The sequence below is a fragment of the Myripristis murdjan genome, chromosome 7 (assembly GCF_902150065.1).
Source record: "Myripristis murdjan chromosome 7, fMyrMur1.1, whole genome shotgun sequence".
In the NCBI taxonomy this organism is placed as follows: domain Eukaryota; kingdom Metazoa; phylum Chordata; class Actinopteri; order Holocentriformes; family Holocentridae; genus Myripristis; species Myripristis murdjan.
Genome location: NC_043986.1, coordinates 30908595 through 30926133, shown reverse-complemented (window position 1 = coordinate 30926133; position 17539 = coordinate 30908595). Strand labels below are relative to the sequence as shown.

The following is a 17539-nucleotide window of genomic DNA, read 5'->3' as shown; positions in this document are numbered from 1 at the left end:
TGACAGCAATGGAGACTTTAGCTCTGGTGAATCTGTGCATTGGCTTTGGGAGGTGGAACTCTGGTATTTGGACTATGGGACATAACTCACTCTTTGTGCATTAACATATAGCTCATGCAGTCAGTCTATCACCATTCACCATCAGCTGCACCATCTTCCACACTGTAAGACATGTCCTATGCCCTGCTCCTTTCAGCTGGAGGTTCAGCATGACAGACTTCGTAGCATGATGACCAAGCAGATAGAGTATGAGAACACCCTGGAGCGCCACAGCGAGGACCTGTGGAGGTCTAAGCCTTTCCCCGACCCCCAGACAGACTGCAAGCCCCCTCCGCCCTCCCAGGAGTTCCAGACAGCACGCCTCTTCCTCTCTCACTTTGGCTTTCTGTCCCTGGAGGCACTGAAGGTTATTAATTGTCTATTGTTGTTACTTGTATATTGTAGTTAGTTGTTGTTCAAACCATCTGCTATAATTCACTGAATCTGATTTTATATATTTAGAATTCAACCAGTACAGGGTTTTCAATGCAAGTAAGAATATTTTGGATCAAAGCTGACAGTTTAAGTTTTGTGTCAGTATTTAGTTTGTTTTTTAAAAGTTGACAATTTCAATGCAACAAATGTCAATTTTAGTGTCTTTCCCCAGATTTTTATCCTTGTCAGGTTGGAAAGGCCATTTGAACAGCATTCAGCACTCTGCTTTGAAATGCATAGTAGTAATAATAATGAGCACCTGTACATGCATTATCCAGTTATCATCCAGTTATCAAAACACCAGGAAAATTTGAATTGGAGTTGTATAGTATCACGTGTATGGAGGTCAAATGGATTAAAAAACACAATATCCACGCTTTGATCAACACGTCGTTTGCTCTCAAACAACATGTTTGCCTGCTGTCAAAACATTTGTGCATTGTTAGCTTGTTATTTGCATATTTTCTTTTCATGTATACAGTAACAACATATTTTACAATGCAGTGCCACTTTATCCATTTTGAATCATTTTAGGGTGCCCATCTTTGAGCAAAGGCTAACATATGTATAAGTCATTGAATATGTCCTTCCTGGAATTCCTGGAAAATGACTTCCCTAAAAGAGTGGGATCCCTGTTACTCCTTTGGGTCAAAATGTCATATTAGAGTCAGTGTGAATCACCAGATGAGACATAACCAGCGTGATACTGATCAGTTATTCAGTATGTAATCAAACCATGTATCCATCCAATCCCAGATGAACAACATTGACTCTTTTAATCAAAGGCCACTGACCACGTTAGTACTGTATCAGTCTAAACCGAGTCCTGCTCATCACACAACAGTACCCCAAAGTGCTCCAGATTGGGTATTGGGTAACTGTCTGAGCACTTTTGGGTACATTGGGGTACTTTCTGGTAACTGAACATTTTGGGGTATTTTGGGATTCTTTGGGTGATTGGTAGAACCTGTCTAAACCTGATACGTCTCTTTGTGTTGTCTGATTGATTGATTGATTTCCTAAAGGAACCAAACAACAGTCGTCTACCTCCTCATCTGATTGGCCTGGAGTCGTCCTTGCCAGGATTCTTTGATGACATCAGCTACTTGGACCTGCTACCTTGCCGACCATTTGATACTGTCTTTATTTTCTATGTAAGGGCTGGACAGAAAAGCAGCCATGAGGTGAGGAAATATGTTTTGACTGATTCCAGCAAGACAACAAGCATAAACTAAGATGTGAAAACTGACAAATTGGTTGTTTGAGTGAGAATTAAAGTAAAATTATCTGCTTAGTCAAGATCAAGCAAATGTGTTAATGGGTTGTCTAATGGTTAGTATGTTTGCACGGGAACACCCTATCATGTAGTGTTTTTTGATGGATGGATCTTTGATGCATGGATCTTTGCTTATGGTGGTCAGATCCTGAGGAACGTGGAGTCGTCAACCAGCGTCCAGCCCCACTTCTTGGAGTTCCTGCTGTCCCTGGGCTGGCCCGTGGACGTGGGACGCCACCCTGGATGGACAGGACACCTGGACACCAGCTGGTCCCTTAACTCCTGTTCTGACAGCAATGATGCACAACAAACAGGTAAGCTGCAAAGCTCAATACAGCATTCAGTCTGAAAGCTCTGTGTAGCCCCCAGGCATGGTTTGGCAAAAGAACTGATTTTAACACCACTTTAACAACAGACTAGTGACCTGGGAAATGTGCAGGTCAGTCATCTATCTCCAAAGGTGCATCTGGGTCAGGGGGTTCTGCAAGACGACCCTGGTCAGCTGTGGACAAGATGAGACCTGGGTCAAACTTTGGGTCAAAATTCAGTGTTTATTCCTTGTTGCTTTGTATCTGGAACGTCATACCAAATACAGAATGGAAACACATCTGCTTTTGATGAGGTTATATCATAACAACCCATATGACATTCCCATGTATGAAGTTTGCTGTGAGTTGTCAGCCACATGGGACTGATTTGGATCTGGATACTGCTGGTGTTCATGAAAAATGTGAGAGCTGGGCTTAAAATGTAAATGTGGATAAAAATAAAGATGCCTTGGGTCATGTTTCACACGATGTTTAGCTAGAGTGATAATTGGCCCAAAGGGTATTGCAGTAGCCCTTAATGTTTGAGGTATACAAGTACACGTTAAACAATGTGGATTAATTTTTATATCTGCAGAAGAGGCAGCTACTCCAGAGGACACAGGAGGTTCAGTGTTCAACGGGGAGAAGAAAGTTTTGTACTATGCTGACGCTCTGACCGAGGTTGCCTTCGTTGTTCCATCTTTAACTGAAAACTCCGGTCAGCATTTAAAATTCTTGAAATTTCTTTGTGGCGTTGAATTTCAAGTGCATTTGATGTGTAATAAAAAGCAGAGCATGGGACTCAACATAATTTAGAAAGCAACCCTTTTCCCTTTGGTGTTTCCCAGAGGAATCGTCTGTGCACAGTGACTCCACAGTGGAGGCTGACACCAACGCAGACCTCATGCCTAGTTTATTGAAACAACCCAATCTCACACTGGAGCTGTTCCCCAACCACTCTGACAACCTGGAGTCTGCCAAAAAGGTAAACACGGGATTGTGTATGAACAGTTTGTTGGTCGCACTGACTATGATTGCTAATCAACATTTTTTAATATGTTTTAGGGGCTGTTGAAACCTAACCTCTGCTCTCTCTTTAGCTGAGTCCTTTGGTGAAAACCAAGAGGTCATCCACAGGAAAGTCGTTTCCTCTGCTGGGTCCTGAGACAAAAGTGTTTGTGGTCTGGGTGGAACGCTTCGATGATATCGGTAAACACACATGGCCTCCACTACCTCTGCGTTCCCCGTGCAGTTTGGGACTGCTACTGGTGGGGAAAAAAAGCTTTTCAACTATTTGTTTTCCTTGCACTTTGTGATCACATGAATATTGTGAGGGCACTAAGCCCCTGACCTTAACACTCTTCATTCTTGGTACCTTGTAATTTTTGGCATCCAGGAACTGAAGTTCATTCTGCTGTTTCAGTCATTGTAGGTCAACCTGATTAAGACTGTAGAACCTCCAACACCACATGTAGCATAAAGATCAACTTTATGATAGACCAACACATTTCAGCTTGTGGCCTTCCTCAGGGTCATGATCATGCTCCAGGTCAGTCAGGTCACCCTGATTGAAACTGTCAGCTAAATTCCCAAAATGGGAGTTGTTTAGAAAAAAATCAGCATCTTAATTCTTTGGAATGCTGTGGGTTTTTGAGAAGTCTGCTCCAGACAGGGAAACCTGGGGATTTAATAAGTTGTTATTTAATTCTCTTGGAATATCATGGAATTATGTCAGCTTCAGTAAATCAAAAAATCAGTAACTAGTTATTCACTAAACCTTTATGTTCATTTGTAGTCATTTTATATTAAATTACCCACAGAATAAATTAGAATAATGAATTTAAATAACATCAAGTGTTAAATTTTTTTATTGGTCACAGAGTTAAAACATTTTAGTCACAAAGTGATTGAAATGTCAATGAATTTTAGCTTTAACTGAGTTGGAACCCTGTATACTGGTGTATCGATTGGCTTTATTGCTGTCCTATACATTGTAGTGCTAATGTCAGACCTGTTGCGCTTTTGTGGGTCCGAAATGACCTGAATTCACTGAGGCTTGTAACACTATACTGAATCTTATTGTGTTTTGATTTCTAGAGAACTTCCCGCTGTCTGATCTCCTGGCGGAAACCAGCACGGGCTTGGAGGCCAGCATGAGCAATAGCGCTTCCTGCAGGTACAGTGTCGAGCCAGTGGCTAACTGAAAGCTACATGGATGCTAGTCCCAAAAATAATTGCTCAGATCTAGTAGACAGTGTATGCTTCTGTGAGGAGCAGGGGACAACCCTGCACTGCTTAACAGTTACAGGCCAATCTCTAACTGTCTTTTGCAGCAATGGCTCCTTGAGACTCCTAGTCATTAGTTGAAAGAATGTTTCAAAGAGCAACAGAGCTTGCTTACACCGCTTATCAATGACATTATGCAAAGTCAGTACAAGACCACAGGCAGTTACGTGCAGCAGCCTCGGCGACCAGAGGTGTACAATTTATGCTTCATGTTGTTCACATATCTACTATGACTCGCTCCAGTGTTCAGCCCAGGATTCAGTGAGTCAGAAGATCATTGGGACTGCAAGAGTATCGCACTGAAACCTGCTTATGTTTTTATTTTGTGTTGAGTCCATTTTGTCGCATTGTTTTTAGGACTGTCTTTTTTTCTCAAATACTTAAAGATGTTTTCGTTGATTCGATTACAACTTAAATTCTGCTGCAACCTCTTCTCTCTGTTTTTGTCTTTCCTTTGTTGCTCTTGCTCCAGGTCAGGGTTACTAGAGAAGGATGTCCCGCTGATCTTCATCCACCCTCTGAAGACAGGCTTGTTCAGGATTCGGCTGCATGGAGCTGTGGGCAAATTCAGCATGGTGATTCCCCTGGTGGATGGCATGGTGGTCAGCCGCAGGGCGCTAGGTAATGCATGACATGGCTCCTTCGGTCTTTGTCCATCCCTACCTTTATCCCCATTTCCTGTTTTTGCCTTGCCATCACAGGATTCCCACAGGAAATTTTGTATGTGCCATTCATTGCAATAGGATTGAGATCATTTTCTGACATTGCTATTTAAAGGCATAGTTCATGCATTTAAAAAAAAAAAAAGATATTATTTCACTTCCCCCCTTGGCGGTTATGTGGGACAGGAGTGGTGCTATCTTGCTTTCATCACTGAGTGCTGGATACTGGCTTTTAGGTTGGCTTCACCCCCAGCTTACATTCTTAAATATAACTAGCTATTAATCACGACAGTTAAATAAACAGTTTGAAAATGTGTTTCAGAACTGATGATAGAGTTTGATGATGTGTTGTAAAATTTTTACTTATTTTAAACAGTGATTTGAGCGAAACTATCATCTGTGTGCACTCGGTAGTCTAGGAAAGTAACACTTGAAAAGTGATGGTAATCCTTATTTGACTGGATTAAGGCAATTATTTTTCAGATTGTTAGCTAGTAGTCCAGTCATTTTATGAAAAAACCTGGACAAATTGCAAGAGAAGCAAACTCAACTGATTTTGTATCCTCAGTATGTCCTGAGTGAGGGGAAAAAAAAGTCCCAAGGAATCCCATTGGTGGAAAGTTTTGAAAATCACCTATTTATGACCACATATTACCAGAAAACACCCTTTTTAACACACAGGTGAAAGGGGGTCAAAATTTTACTTTCAGATATCACTATAAAAATTCACAAGTTGATTACACACACAAAGACAAGAAAAAAGTCAATTACAAGTTCTTTGAATTATTCTGTTTACACATGCATATCACACACTATCTGATTTGATATGCGCTAATAAGGAATAAATGCCAGAACAGATATTTAAACAGTGAATTAAAAGGTTACTATACATATAGTAACCTTGAATTAAAAGGTTACTATATAACAGTGAATTAAAAGGTTACTATATATGTAGTAACCTTTTAATTAATTTAATTTTAATTAATTTAATCATAGGGGCGGCGTGGCTCAGGAGGTAGAGCGGTCGTCCGGTAACTGGAGGGTTCCCGGTTCAATCCCCGGCTCCTCCAGAGTGTGTCAAAGTGTCCTTGAGCAAGATACTGAACCCCTCACTGCTCCTGATGGACAGCTGGCGCCTTGCATGGCAGCCTCTGCCATCAGTGTGTGAATGTGTGTGTGAATGGGTGAATGTGAGGCAAAAACATTGTAAAGCGCTTTGAGTGGTCAGTAGACCAGAAAAGCGCTATAGAAATGCAGTCCATTTACCATTTACCATTTAATTCACTGTTTAAATATCTGTTCTGGCATTTATTCCTTATATTTCTTATTAGCCCTCTTATTACCCCTTTCACCTGTGTGTTAAAAAGGGTGTTTTTTTAGTAACATGTGGTCATAAATAGGTGATTTTCAAAACTTTCCACCAATGGGATTTCTTGGGACTTTTTTCCCCTCACTCAGGACAAACTGAGGATACAAAATCAGTTGAGTTTGCTTCTCTTGCAATTTGTCCTAGGTTGACCCCAATTTTGGCGTAAAATTACTGGACTATAGGGGGAAGTGAAATAATATCAGATTTTTCAACATGGGTGAACAATCTGTTGAAAAATTTAAATGTTGTGACATTTGCTTACTTTTAACTCATGAGCCTCTTCGTCGGCGTCTTCCTCCCAGGGTTTCTCGTGCGTCAGACGGTCATAAACGTGTGCCGAAGGAAGCGCCTGGAAAGCGACTTGTACAACCCGCCTCACGTCCGTCGGAAGCAGAAGATCACCGAGATCGTCCAACGCTACCGCAACAAGCAACTGGAGCCCGAGTTTTACACCTCGCTGTTTCACGAGGTGGGGGAGGGAAGACTTCACCTCTGACCCCCCGTCTTGTCCTAACACTGGCTCACAAGTGCACACAGGAACACCCACCCACATACATTCTCCTGCACACATATAGAACATTTACATACACACACACAAACAAACACACACACACACACACACACGCACAGAATCTCTATATTTATACTGTACTGTTTTGTTATTTATATCAACACATATATTAACACTGTCTGCCATTGACTCAGAGAGCAAAGTGTCAAAAACCATGCCACGGTGCAAAAAGCTAAATTTCTACATTGGCTCAGCCACCCATTGAAGCTTTGGATGGCTGAATTTCAGCAGTGACTGTCTATCCTCGTTTAGGTTCACGCTTTGTGGCACGGGATTCTGCTTCTCTTTAATTGCAATAGAACAGTTGACCTGTTGGCCTTTCTGACATGGTAAAAAAAAAAAAACAAGTTACATTTGGCCTTGAAATCCTGTGATAACAGTGAATTTTATCATGGTTAAGTAATGCAGGGAGTTGTATCTAAAACCAGATTCACACATCTGTTTAACAAAACAGGCAGATGGTAAGCAGATAAATTGGGTAGCATCATAAAAACATAAGAAACATGTTTGTTATTGCAGCTGCTTTAAGGTAGATGGCTTCAGTGGAGTGGAGAAAATGATTGACAGCATAAACCAACTGTCACATTTTACAGCAAGTTGTCTTCTACACCCAGACACCTGTCCCAAGTCTTCCTTGTGGGATAATAGAGTTGGCCATTGCGGCAACAGACTGAGCACACAGATACTTGTGAAATATTTTTTGTCTGATTTTCCAGCTGATTTATAGGACTCTTGTGTTGTTTTACTGTGTGCCGATGTGATCTTGACACCTGAGATGTCACTGTGCCAGTCTGAAAGTCATCCCATCTCACTACAGCCACTACAGTGTGTGTTTGTGTGTGTATGTATGTATGTGTGCGCGTGTATGCGTGTGTGTTTGTATGCGTGTGTGTGTATGTGTGTGCGCGTGTGCGCGTGCGCGTATATGCTTGTTAAGCTAGTCAAAATCATTGACACTACAGGGAGTCACAGGGACTCCTCAGAATCGTATGAAAAACAAATTGGTCACTTTTAACGAATCGTACGTTACTACACCTCTGAACGTTTCAATCTCCTGATCACCTTAGAAGTTCTATACTCTTGAGACTTGCTAACGTTTAGGTTTCCCGATTGAAAGAGCAGTTACAGAACTCATGGGCTACTGCTTGGTTTTTGCAGGGCTGAGGTGATTTGATCACAGTGGCATTTTAACTTTTGAGTCAGTTTTCTGCCAAGACCCAACACAACCACAGCATCCTGCATTTCCAAACAATTTTTGGCTAATCAAAACTGTCATTTTTAATTCTGAACCTGGAAAGAGAATATTAGTCCATCAAAATGATTCAGTTTGAATAACAGGAATTTGGTGAGCAAAATTTTTTGGTAGCTTTTTGCTTCACTATTAGTTTGGCCCATTTTTGTTCTCTCACTGTATTTTGGTTTCAACGCAAGCCCTTTTACTGTCTGCCTGTAACAATGTGAATTTATTTATCACAGAGATGGAACAGGACAAACACCTCTAGTTTCTTCGTTATATTGAAAAGTCTTAATGCACTGAGCACATTTTTCATTTATTTTCTATTCCATTTGGTTACCTTACATGTCGTTTTGTACTTGTCTGCATTTTGAATGAAAACCCTGCTGAAGGAAGAGTTTTATCTTGTGAAATATGAATGAAGAGGAGGCATTGTCAATACGTTTTTAACCTGTCATGTCTAATCCATTGTGTGACTCACTTTTTAATGACCGTGCTTTGTGCACATGCCTTTTTTGAAGGAAAAGTACATTAAATATGCTTCAAAGAAACTGCATACAATCAGTCATGCATTGTATTCTAAATTACTCATTTGATGTTTGGTCATATTTAAGGATTTGCCATGTACAGAAACGGAGGATGATATGTAAATATATGATAGTGTAAGGCATATACAAGTTGTCTGTTGCATTCCTCGGTTGAAATGGCAAGTTATGTATGTATGCAATGTGTGGGAGCGTCACAATGGGTATTGAATGTAACATGCATCAATTAAAACTCTTAATGACCTTTTAATTTCTCCCTATCCTAATTGACTTCATTGTTTACAGGATGTTCATAAGGAATAAAATGAAGTTTCACTTTTATGCTTTTTATATTACCATCTCAGCCCTGGAGTTTGTACCCAGTGGAGCCAGTGGGGGCAAAAAAAAAAAAAAAAAAAGTATTATTTTGAGATAGACAGTTTCTCCCTGGAAACAACAATTATTTTCTGACACAGTTCAGAGGAGGAAAAGGAAAGTGTTTCATAGAATTAAATGGCACACTGTTCAAACAATTTGGATATTTGCAGCAGGCATGGGAAAGATGATCTTTGTAGAAGTGGCTTGTGGTGTTAGCTATGCTCCTGTTTGGTCTGCTGGCAGCCACACAGACAGGATGTCAACTGTCATACAGGCACCAATGAGTTGTAATTGATGCTGGAGCCTAACGGCTTCTTGGGAGGAGCTGCTGAAACAGGTGTGTCCCCTTTTTCCTCAAGCTATGTGGAAACATTTACATAGTCTAACTGAAAATCGAATCCACTGGCACATTACTCTGATTTGTATTTGATCCTCCGTAACAACTAACCTTGAAATACTCGTTTTGTAATATCGCTAAGAACTCTGTCACATCTATCGACGTGCTCTTCCACCCTGCTGGTCCTTTTGGTGGGTTCATCGTTGCTGCACATCTCAGCTTTGTTAAAACCCACAGAACTTTATTTTAAATTCTACTGGCGACCCCAAGGTTTTCAAACATACCAAACATTCCCTGCTGAATTACAAGGGAACCAGTCTAAAATGATGCACAAGGGGTGTCCAATCATGTGCCATGGAGAGCCGAGAGTCTGCAGGTTTTCATTCCAACCAAAACCTCCACCAGGTGATTTCACTAATCACCCCACCTTCACACAGAGAAGAGGAACTAATCAGGCACATGGTTGTCCAAGCCTGCACAAGACATTACAGTTACTATTCTTTTGTATTTTTCATTAGTTGTTTTTTTTTTTTCCAATTCAACTTAGTTTGTTAGTTTCCAGAGCAGTTTTGCTAGTTTCAGTTTGTTTTTATTCGTTTCAGTACTAGTTTTAGTTTTTTTGTTTGTTTTTTAAAATTATTAAATAATATTAATAATATAGGGGGTGTCTGTCAGGATAGGTATTAAACTCCAGCACTTTGTGACTCCCAGTCATGTTGACGTCCCATTCAACATCAGCACCAAGGCCTCCTGAGGCTGCTTGTGCTCACACATCTGACCAAACTGACTCAAACTAAAGACATTTTCTGTTGATTTTTACTTTAGTTTTGTAAGTACACAATATAATTTCACTTAGTTGTTTATTTTTATTTTTATTTCAGTTCACTAAAATGTTTTTTCACACCAAGTTTTAGTTTTTTTGTTTTATTTTAGCTATCTATAACAACCTTGCAAGACATACATTTACAACCAGCAGATAAAGAATAGCCTATGTATGTGACACTCGTACAATAATAATAAAATAAATAAATAAATAAATAAATTTGAGGCTACTTAAAGGGACGTTTAAGGGAAATGTGAATTTTGGGAGCCAAATCATAAAATACACAGGAGTAATCCCTTACACTGTTTGCAGTACTTAGCAGAAAAAACATAATGTAACATAGGATGGGAAAAGGTCGAATGAGCATCCAGTAGTGGCCGAAACCAAGTCGGAACAGGCACGAGACCGTGACCAGCACGAGCCAAAATCAGCACGAGAAGGCCAAGTTGTGGGAGAAGTGGTCTCGAGACCGGCCTCGAGCGGATCAGCACGCGGTTCCTCCTCTCCAGCAGGATGAGGCGAGGACGGCCTAACAAGCTGCAGCCTCGCTGACACACCGAGCTGCACCTGCGACTGGACGCCAGAGGGCCCTTTCTCTTTAAACTTACTAGGGATTCCTCTTCGAGTGTGTGTGTGTGTCGGTGTCGGTGTTGCATTCATTTAACTTCATGTGTTCATGTGTCAAGTACATTCCGTGAAATCCAAAAAATTCCTGACCTAAAAAGAGACACTTAAAGTGTGCTTGTGCTGCTCAGATTACTGACCTTATTACTTTTTGTCTTATGTGGCATCACCATAATAATATTAGAATAACCTTATAGGGGTTTGCATGAATGGTAAACTTACATTTTGTCTCATATATGAACATATGCCCCTATACCAGAGAAATATCATTTATTATATGTTAAGTATATGAACTAAACATACAACTTCTGTATATGTACTGAATGTAGTCAATATATGTGCATATGATTACAATATTGTTAAATGCTTGTGACAAAGAATTGAGGAGGACACATAAATTTGTATTATTGTTGGGCATGCAGTTTATGTCTATATGAAAGTGTGTGAAATGCTAATACTTAATATCTGGGTATTTCATATGGATGCATATGCCATATATATAAATCCATATTGTATTTGTGTTTGAGATGGTACTTTTTCTACCTTCTATGGTAGGCTATTACATTGTATGTGATATCATTTTTCACCTGTGACCTATTAGCTGCATGTTAAAGGTTTTCTGTTTTATAGTATTTTATCTACAGGATTCCTCTGTTTTTTGCTCATAGGGGTCGTTCAGTCTGTTTTAGGGACTGTGGTGAAACTACAGCAGTTCAACGTTAGTTTGTGTCCTGGTGGTTAGGGACAGCCCCTTAGCTTTGTTGTCACATTTAGTGCGCTCCGAGCAGCGGTGGTCGGGGGAGCTGTGGCCCCTGTGTGCGATCTGTGCCACTGGCTCCGGTGTGTTCAAATGCTCAAACACACTCTGACTCCTCACAGCCGCCCGGCTCCTATGTGTGTTTGATTTATCTCTTCTTTTAGAAAAGTGTTTGTTGCTGATCCCACTTCTCTTTTCGGAAGACAGGATCCCTCCTCCTCCTCGCCCTCATCCCCTCAGTGTGAGCTGATCTGCTGCTGGGTTTGGGGCTCAGCTGGTGTCGCGGCCGCCGCGCAGACTGCCAGCCTCTCCGTGTGTTTGCTCTTGGCTACTTTTGGCGAAGTTACTTGATCTCCAGAGTGTGGCGCATTGCGCATCACTGACCGGGGGCAGCTTTCGGGAAACTTGCCGCTGCAAAATGGACTGAAGCAACAACTCTGCGAAGTGTGGATACTTTGGAGAAGCACAGTCTTTCTGAGGAGCAACCTTTCAACGGGTTGAATAAGCACCATGGAAGAGGAAGACGGGCATCTGGAGAACGGTATCCACGCCGCCAAGGACTCGGACCGACAGCAGCGACTCAGGCTTTGCGTTTTAAATGAAATACTGAACACCGAGAGGGATTATGTTCGGACACTGCTTTTCCTCCAGTCGGTAAGATTTGACATTGTGTTTTCACGTTGCGTGTGCTGACCTAAACCCCTCTCTTGCTCCGTTTTCTCGCGCGGGGAGACACCTGTACGCCAAATGTCATACATAATTATGGCACTTTAACGTTAGCTTGCTTATCGGCAAAGCTGCACAACCTCGAAAACGTGATTTATGAGATTAACAGAAACAAGAGGACACACTTTTCAATCCGGCATGTATTTTATACGTTAACCCGAACGTATTAACAATAAAAATTGAACTTTTGTAATTGGTTTGCCTGTTATTCTCCCACCAAAACTCGTTTGTAGCGGGCGTCGTGGCAACCACTGAGAGCCTGGTTTAAAAGTTGAAATTTCACCGGAATAAAGTGCTGCTTGGTGGACTATTCCCATGCCGAATTTTTGTATAGACCCTGTAAATTGGTAAAACGTCTTAATTCATACTTTACGTAATGTGGCTTTGCTGATAAACAAGGTAGCCGCAAACTGCCAGGCTTTTGTGGCTTAGTTGCCTCTCTCAATATGACAGAGCGGACAGTGAACATTATGACAGTAACTCGTTTCTCTCATGAAGCCGTTAAGTAAGTTGAACAGGCAGCAGGGGATGGAGACAGTATGCTCACGTTTGATAGACATATACTACATATAGATATAACATGATTTTCTCTTGTATGTATTGTTGACAGTTTTCTGCCGTGCTTCTCATTAGAGGGCAGCGCTGTTGGCAAGTGAGCAGACTTAACTGTACCCAGTGCCCATACTAAAATAATCTAGTAAATTTACATCTTTCCCTAATGTGGATGGAGACATCAGTAGTATTGTATTCCATCCCATTGTACTGAAGCTCTGATTACAGTCACATACCTGGGTTTACAAAGGAGAGTGCCCAGTTTACACTTGTTTTGCATTTTAATTGATATTCATGAGATTTCCGCTCCGCCCCGCCCCCTCTCCCCTGCAAACATCCCACTATTCGTCAGCACAGTCACTTATTCACACATTGTGTATCAGCAGGCATGATAAATGACTGTCCTGGTGATTTTACACACTACTTTAAGTCATCAGCACAGGACCTGGGTAGCTGGGCTCCCACCTGCAGGCGCCTCTTCAGTTTGTCACCTTCCCTTGTCACATCTCTTTGTCTTTCTCCTCCCCCTCCCCTCCTTCACCTTGTCATCTCTGTCACTCTGTATGCACAGTGCAGGTGGTTTGTTTTCCCTGCTGAGCCACTGCATCAAGCCGTTTGTGTTAGCCACGGTGACCCGTGCATCTTTGACAAGAAAGGCAATGACCTTGGTTGCAAATTCTGCAAAATAACAATATTATCCTATTATCCTGTTGGGAAATTCTCTCCTCTCTTTCTCCCCTTCATAACAAGTCAGAGGTCAGTTTAGCTGGTGTTGATTCAGAGTACCTCCCCATTCGCTATGCCACCCCACTGCTGTTCTAACAGGTTTTCCCCTTTTATTAAGTTACTGTGATTATAGGGTGCTTCTTGCGAGCGTGGAGATGATTCTATGCATTTCAACATCTGGCAAGCATTTACCGGTCAAGCGTGGTCACGGTTTCCTCTCGTGCTGTCGTGTGTGGGAACTCCGTCAAAGTTCTTTACCCATGAAATAATTGGGTTCATCTCTGCATGAAAACAGGTCTCGCTGTAGCGCCAAGACTACACTTTTAGGTTCAACTGACCTTTCAGCTGTCAGGGATCCTTTTTCAAAACTAAGTGCATAGGATGGAGCTCTGGTGCCAAGGCCTGGGCAAACTCACACAATGAATTTGAGGTTTACATTTGTGTTTTCAAGTCAAGGGAAAGCAGAGTTTAACACCCGGAGGCCAGTCTGGGACCTTCAGGGCACTGCTTCCTTTCACAGTTGCACAAGAGTCAGCCGGCACTTATCTTCCGCTGCAAGACAGACCACATGTTGTGACCCCGCCACCCCCCCAATTCCTGTATATTGATAAAGAAAGAAGCCAAAGATTCAGTGAAGTCTGGGTTTCCTCTCCTGTGGAAATTTGGAGGCAGTCGGTGCCGGTTTGGAGCTAGTCTGCCTTCCACCATTCTCCTCCCCATCATCCCAATTGCTTGATGGAAGCCATACTGACCTGAGGAGTAATATGGAAAAGTGCCAGACAGACTTTGACCCAGACCCTGACAGTTAGAAAGAATGCATGTGAGATACCATTTCTGATATCTTTGCAGTAGCTCATAAGAGAGGTTTAATTGGTAACCCACTCAGCCACCAGTTGTGTGAGTACATAAAAAAAGAGTCAGATTTCGAAAGCGGTTACCCTCTGAATGCTCCCCTTTTTTAATGATACTGCATGCCCTGCAGCAGTAAAGCATAATTTCAATTGATAATTTTCTCAAAGCACTAAGGAGTTTGGAAAGTCATGAATAGATGCCAGATACATATCAGCTTTTAATGCCAAAATTAGCTGCTTTGTGCACTTGTACTAGAATAGTATGTGTTTAGTATGTTGGAGTATTGTGGCTTGGTGGTGTACATTGTTAAAGGAGTCCAAGGACGTTTAAAAAAAGAAGAAAAAAAGCCCCATCTATCCCCCATTGCCCAATCCTCTACTAATCCTTCCCATGTTCTCCCCTCCAGGGTCCAGCCAAGCCAGCTCCCCTTCTCTGGGTGGGAGCTGGGGCTTTGTCACCATGCAGCTCACTGTGGTGTTGATAAGGGGAGCCAGGCTGTGGGAGCTTGCAGAACATATGGTTTCAGTAAAGATATAGGCTGGCTGGGGGGTTGAATGTGTGTGGAGGTAACCAGTCCCACTGTCTGAAGACGCTAAAGCCGATAATTAGGGAGTGAAAAGTGTGTGAGTATGGAATCAGAGTGTGCTGAAGGAACAACCCGCTCCCTGATCCCTTTACATTGTTTCAAATCATTGACCTGCAGTATGTGATGCATCCCAGAAGTTATTCTGTGATGATGCAGTGTAATTTATGACTTTCCTTTGTCCTGCACGTCCCAGACTGCCTTTCAGCCAATAAGAGAAAGGGTAGTGAAGTTGTTGCCTTTGCTTTTGGGTTTTCGAGAGCAGTAGTGACAGTGCGCGTCATACCCTGTCTGTTCTGTTTGATTGAGGCTACTGTCAAAGGAAAAATTGGCCTCTTTGCCTCTTGTGTGATGAATTTCCCCCTGTATTATTGTAACATGTCGGTGCAAATTTGCATCTCTTTGATTCCTGGGGACTGACAATCCTGATGTTTCATATTGATGCTCTAGATAGCTGAAACATTTTCTCTGTGGCAGCTGTGATAGAAATATCTCAATGCAACGTCATGCTCTCAGTGTTTGTCTTGGTATCCATGGGAATAAGAAAATGCATCACCAAACAACAAAATACACTCAGCAATGCAGGGTGCTATTTATAAGCAATGGAGCTGAACAATATGGTAAAAAAACCCACTGCAATCAATTTTACAGATATTGAGATGTGATTTACTGTTTTAAAAGGAGTGATAATTCTTGCAGTATGCATGTAATTTTCACTGAAAAAGGTGTTAAAATGATGATGGTGATGATGGTGATTTATTTTTTTATTTTTTTATTTTTTTTAATTTTTTACACATCTGGAAAATACAATTTGTAGGCCAGGGTGTCTCTGTAGCACACATTTTACCTTTTTACCGATTTGGATATTGCACTTGGCCATATTGCGATTTCAATAATGTTTTGATCACTTGTTCAGCCCTATTAAGCAGTGCGGAATTGTTTTGGGGTGGATTTTTTTCCCCTTTAAATCCGTACAGCTTCACCTCGTTACCAGGCCTGATGGGTTTGTTTTCCTCAGTCATCTACACCCTATTAGGGGCTTTCCCTCAGGTCTAGGGTAGAAATCAACAGTAGTTGATGGAGAGACAGCCCACTGTTGACCGCCCACCCCATTCTCCATTGCCTTATTGCTGATTTAGTTTCCACCTCCCTTTTGTGCTCTGCCACAACCTCTTGTATGTTTAGCCTCGTGCGGTGGCGCCTCTCAATCGATAGGCGAACGATCGCAATGACACACAAAAGAGACGCTTATCCGGCTTTGGCATCTCAGCTCTTCTGCATGTCCCTCATCCCCTGGCAATTACCAGCGCCAAGCAGCTCATCCAATGTGCTGCAGGGGGAAACATGTAGGGTTAGAGGGAGGAGGAGAGGTGAGAAGGGGGTTGGGAGTGTGAAAAGACGGATTAGAGGATTCATTTCGCTCAGCGCTATCATTTTGAATCTCTAAACCAATTGCCATTTCAAGTAGTGAAAGCAGTCCCTCATCTGAACAAGCTTATTTCTGTTCGAATTCCACGTATATGGCGATAGCCGCTCTCCGCAAGCTTTTGTGGCAACGGATCCCTTGTTTGTGTTTGAATTGGCCATGTCTTTGTGACATAAATCAGTGGGCATTTTCTTTAGGGTTTAGCGTTTTGTTGACTTAATCCAAGCAACTGGATTTTCCCTACCATGATCCACCAAAATGTAGGCTATCTATGACATGAATATGGTTAGTGGTGTCATACTTGGTAGCCATGAGGGATTTTCCTTCAAAACCATAAAAATGGGGTTTGCCGTTTTGAGAGCTGTTGGTGTTTTTAAAATGAGTGACCATGCTGACCCACGTCTCTCTGCATCATCCTGCCCGCTAAAGACAACACTGGAATTGTACAGTCAATGAGTTAGTCAGCTTTTAACTGTCCCTCATGATTCCCATGAGAGAGAGCGAGACAGACAGAGACAGAGAGACAAATGGACAGACGGATGGACAGAGAAACAGACAGAGAGACAGGGAGAAGAGAGAGAGACCAGGAAGACTTTGCCAGTGCAATGCAATAATAGGAAACATCTGGAAGTCCTGCCCTCCCTGACCTTTGCTTATGGCCACACACACGTGTGAATTCACACATGTACATATACATAGTCTATATAAGATGTGCATGTGTGTTGGCATGCATCAATACTAATATTTAATACTAATATTTATGTGTGCAGGTGTGTTGCCTGTACATAGCAACAGCTTCTTCACACCACTCTCTCCTTCTGTTGACTGTAGTCTGCATTCATCTGCAGTTACTACTGACAACGCCAGCAACAAACAGGGTGACGCATGTACACGCACAAACACACACACGTACACAAAGATGCAAAGTCTCCGACCTGTGCTCAGGAAGGTAGACGTGCAGGAAGCCTCCCCTGAGCTTCCTCTCCAAACTTGAGCCTCTGTCTGCTCTCTTCCTTTCTTCTTTCCTCTCTTCCACCTCTCTGTCCGTCCA

The 17539-nt window shown here is 42.0% G+C and overlaps 2 protein-coding genes across 13 annotated transcripts in view; both read left to right on the top strand.

Annotated features, from left to right (window-relative positions):
- The window catches only part of ralgapb (Ral GTPase activating protein non-catalytic subunit beta), a 31770-nt gene extending 22795 nt beyond the window's left edge, over positions 1-8975 (top strand). For 7 of the 11 annotated variants that reach the window (XM_030055169.1, XM_030055171.1, XM_030055172.1 and 4 more), the window contains 9 exons: positions 197-406; positions 1500-1658; positions 1896-2064; positions 2654-2776; positions 2907-3043; positions 3159-3267; positions 4156-4234; positions 4817-4965; positions 6678-8975. In XM_030055169.1, the coding sequence (XP_029911029.1) occupies positions 197-406; positions 1500-1658; positions 1896-2064; positions 2654-2776; positions 2907-3043; positions 3159-3267; positions 4156-4234; positions 4817-4965; positions 6678-6871 (1329 nt within the window). In that variant the 3' untranslated portion in view covers positions 6872-8975. The remainder of the gene's footprint in view (positions 1-196; positions 407-1499; positions 1659-1895; positions 2065-2653; positions 2777-2906; positions 3044-3158; positions 3268-4155; positions 4235-4816; positions 4966-6677) is intronic. The other 4 variants (XM_030055164.1, XM_030055167.1, XM_030055170.1 and 1 more) reach the window with 2 other exon arrangements.
- Positions 8976-11651: 2676 nt separating this feature from the next.
- The window catches only part of prex1 (phosphatidylinositol-3,4,5-trisphosphate-dependent Rac exchange factor 1), a 107362-nt gene continuing 101474 nt past the window's right edge, over positions 11652-17539 (top strand). For both annotated transcript variants that reach the window (XM_030055520.1, XM_030055519.1), the window contains exon 1: positions 11652-12277. In XM_030055520.1, the coding sequence (XP_029911380.1) occupies positions 12134-12277 (144 nt within the window). In that variant the 5' untranslated portion in view covers positions 11652-12133. The remainder of the gene's footprint in view (positions 12278-17539) is intronic.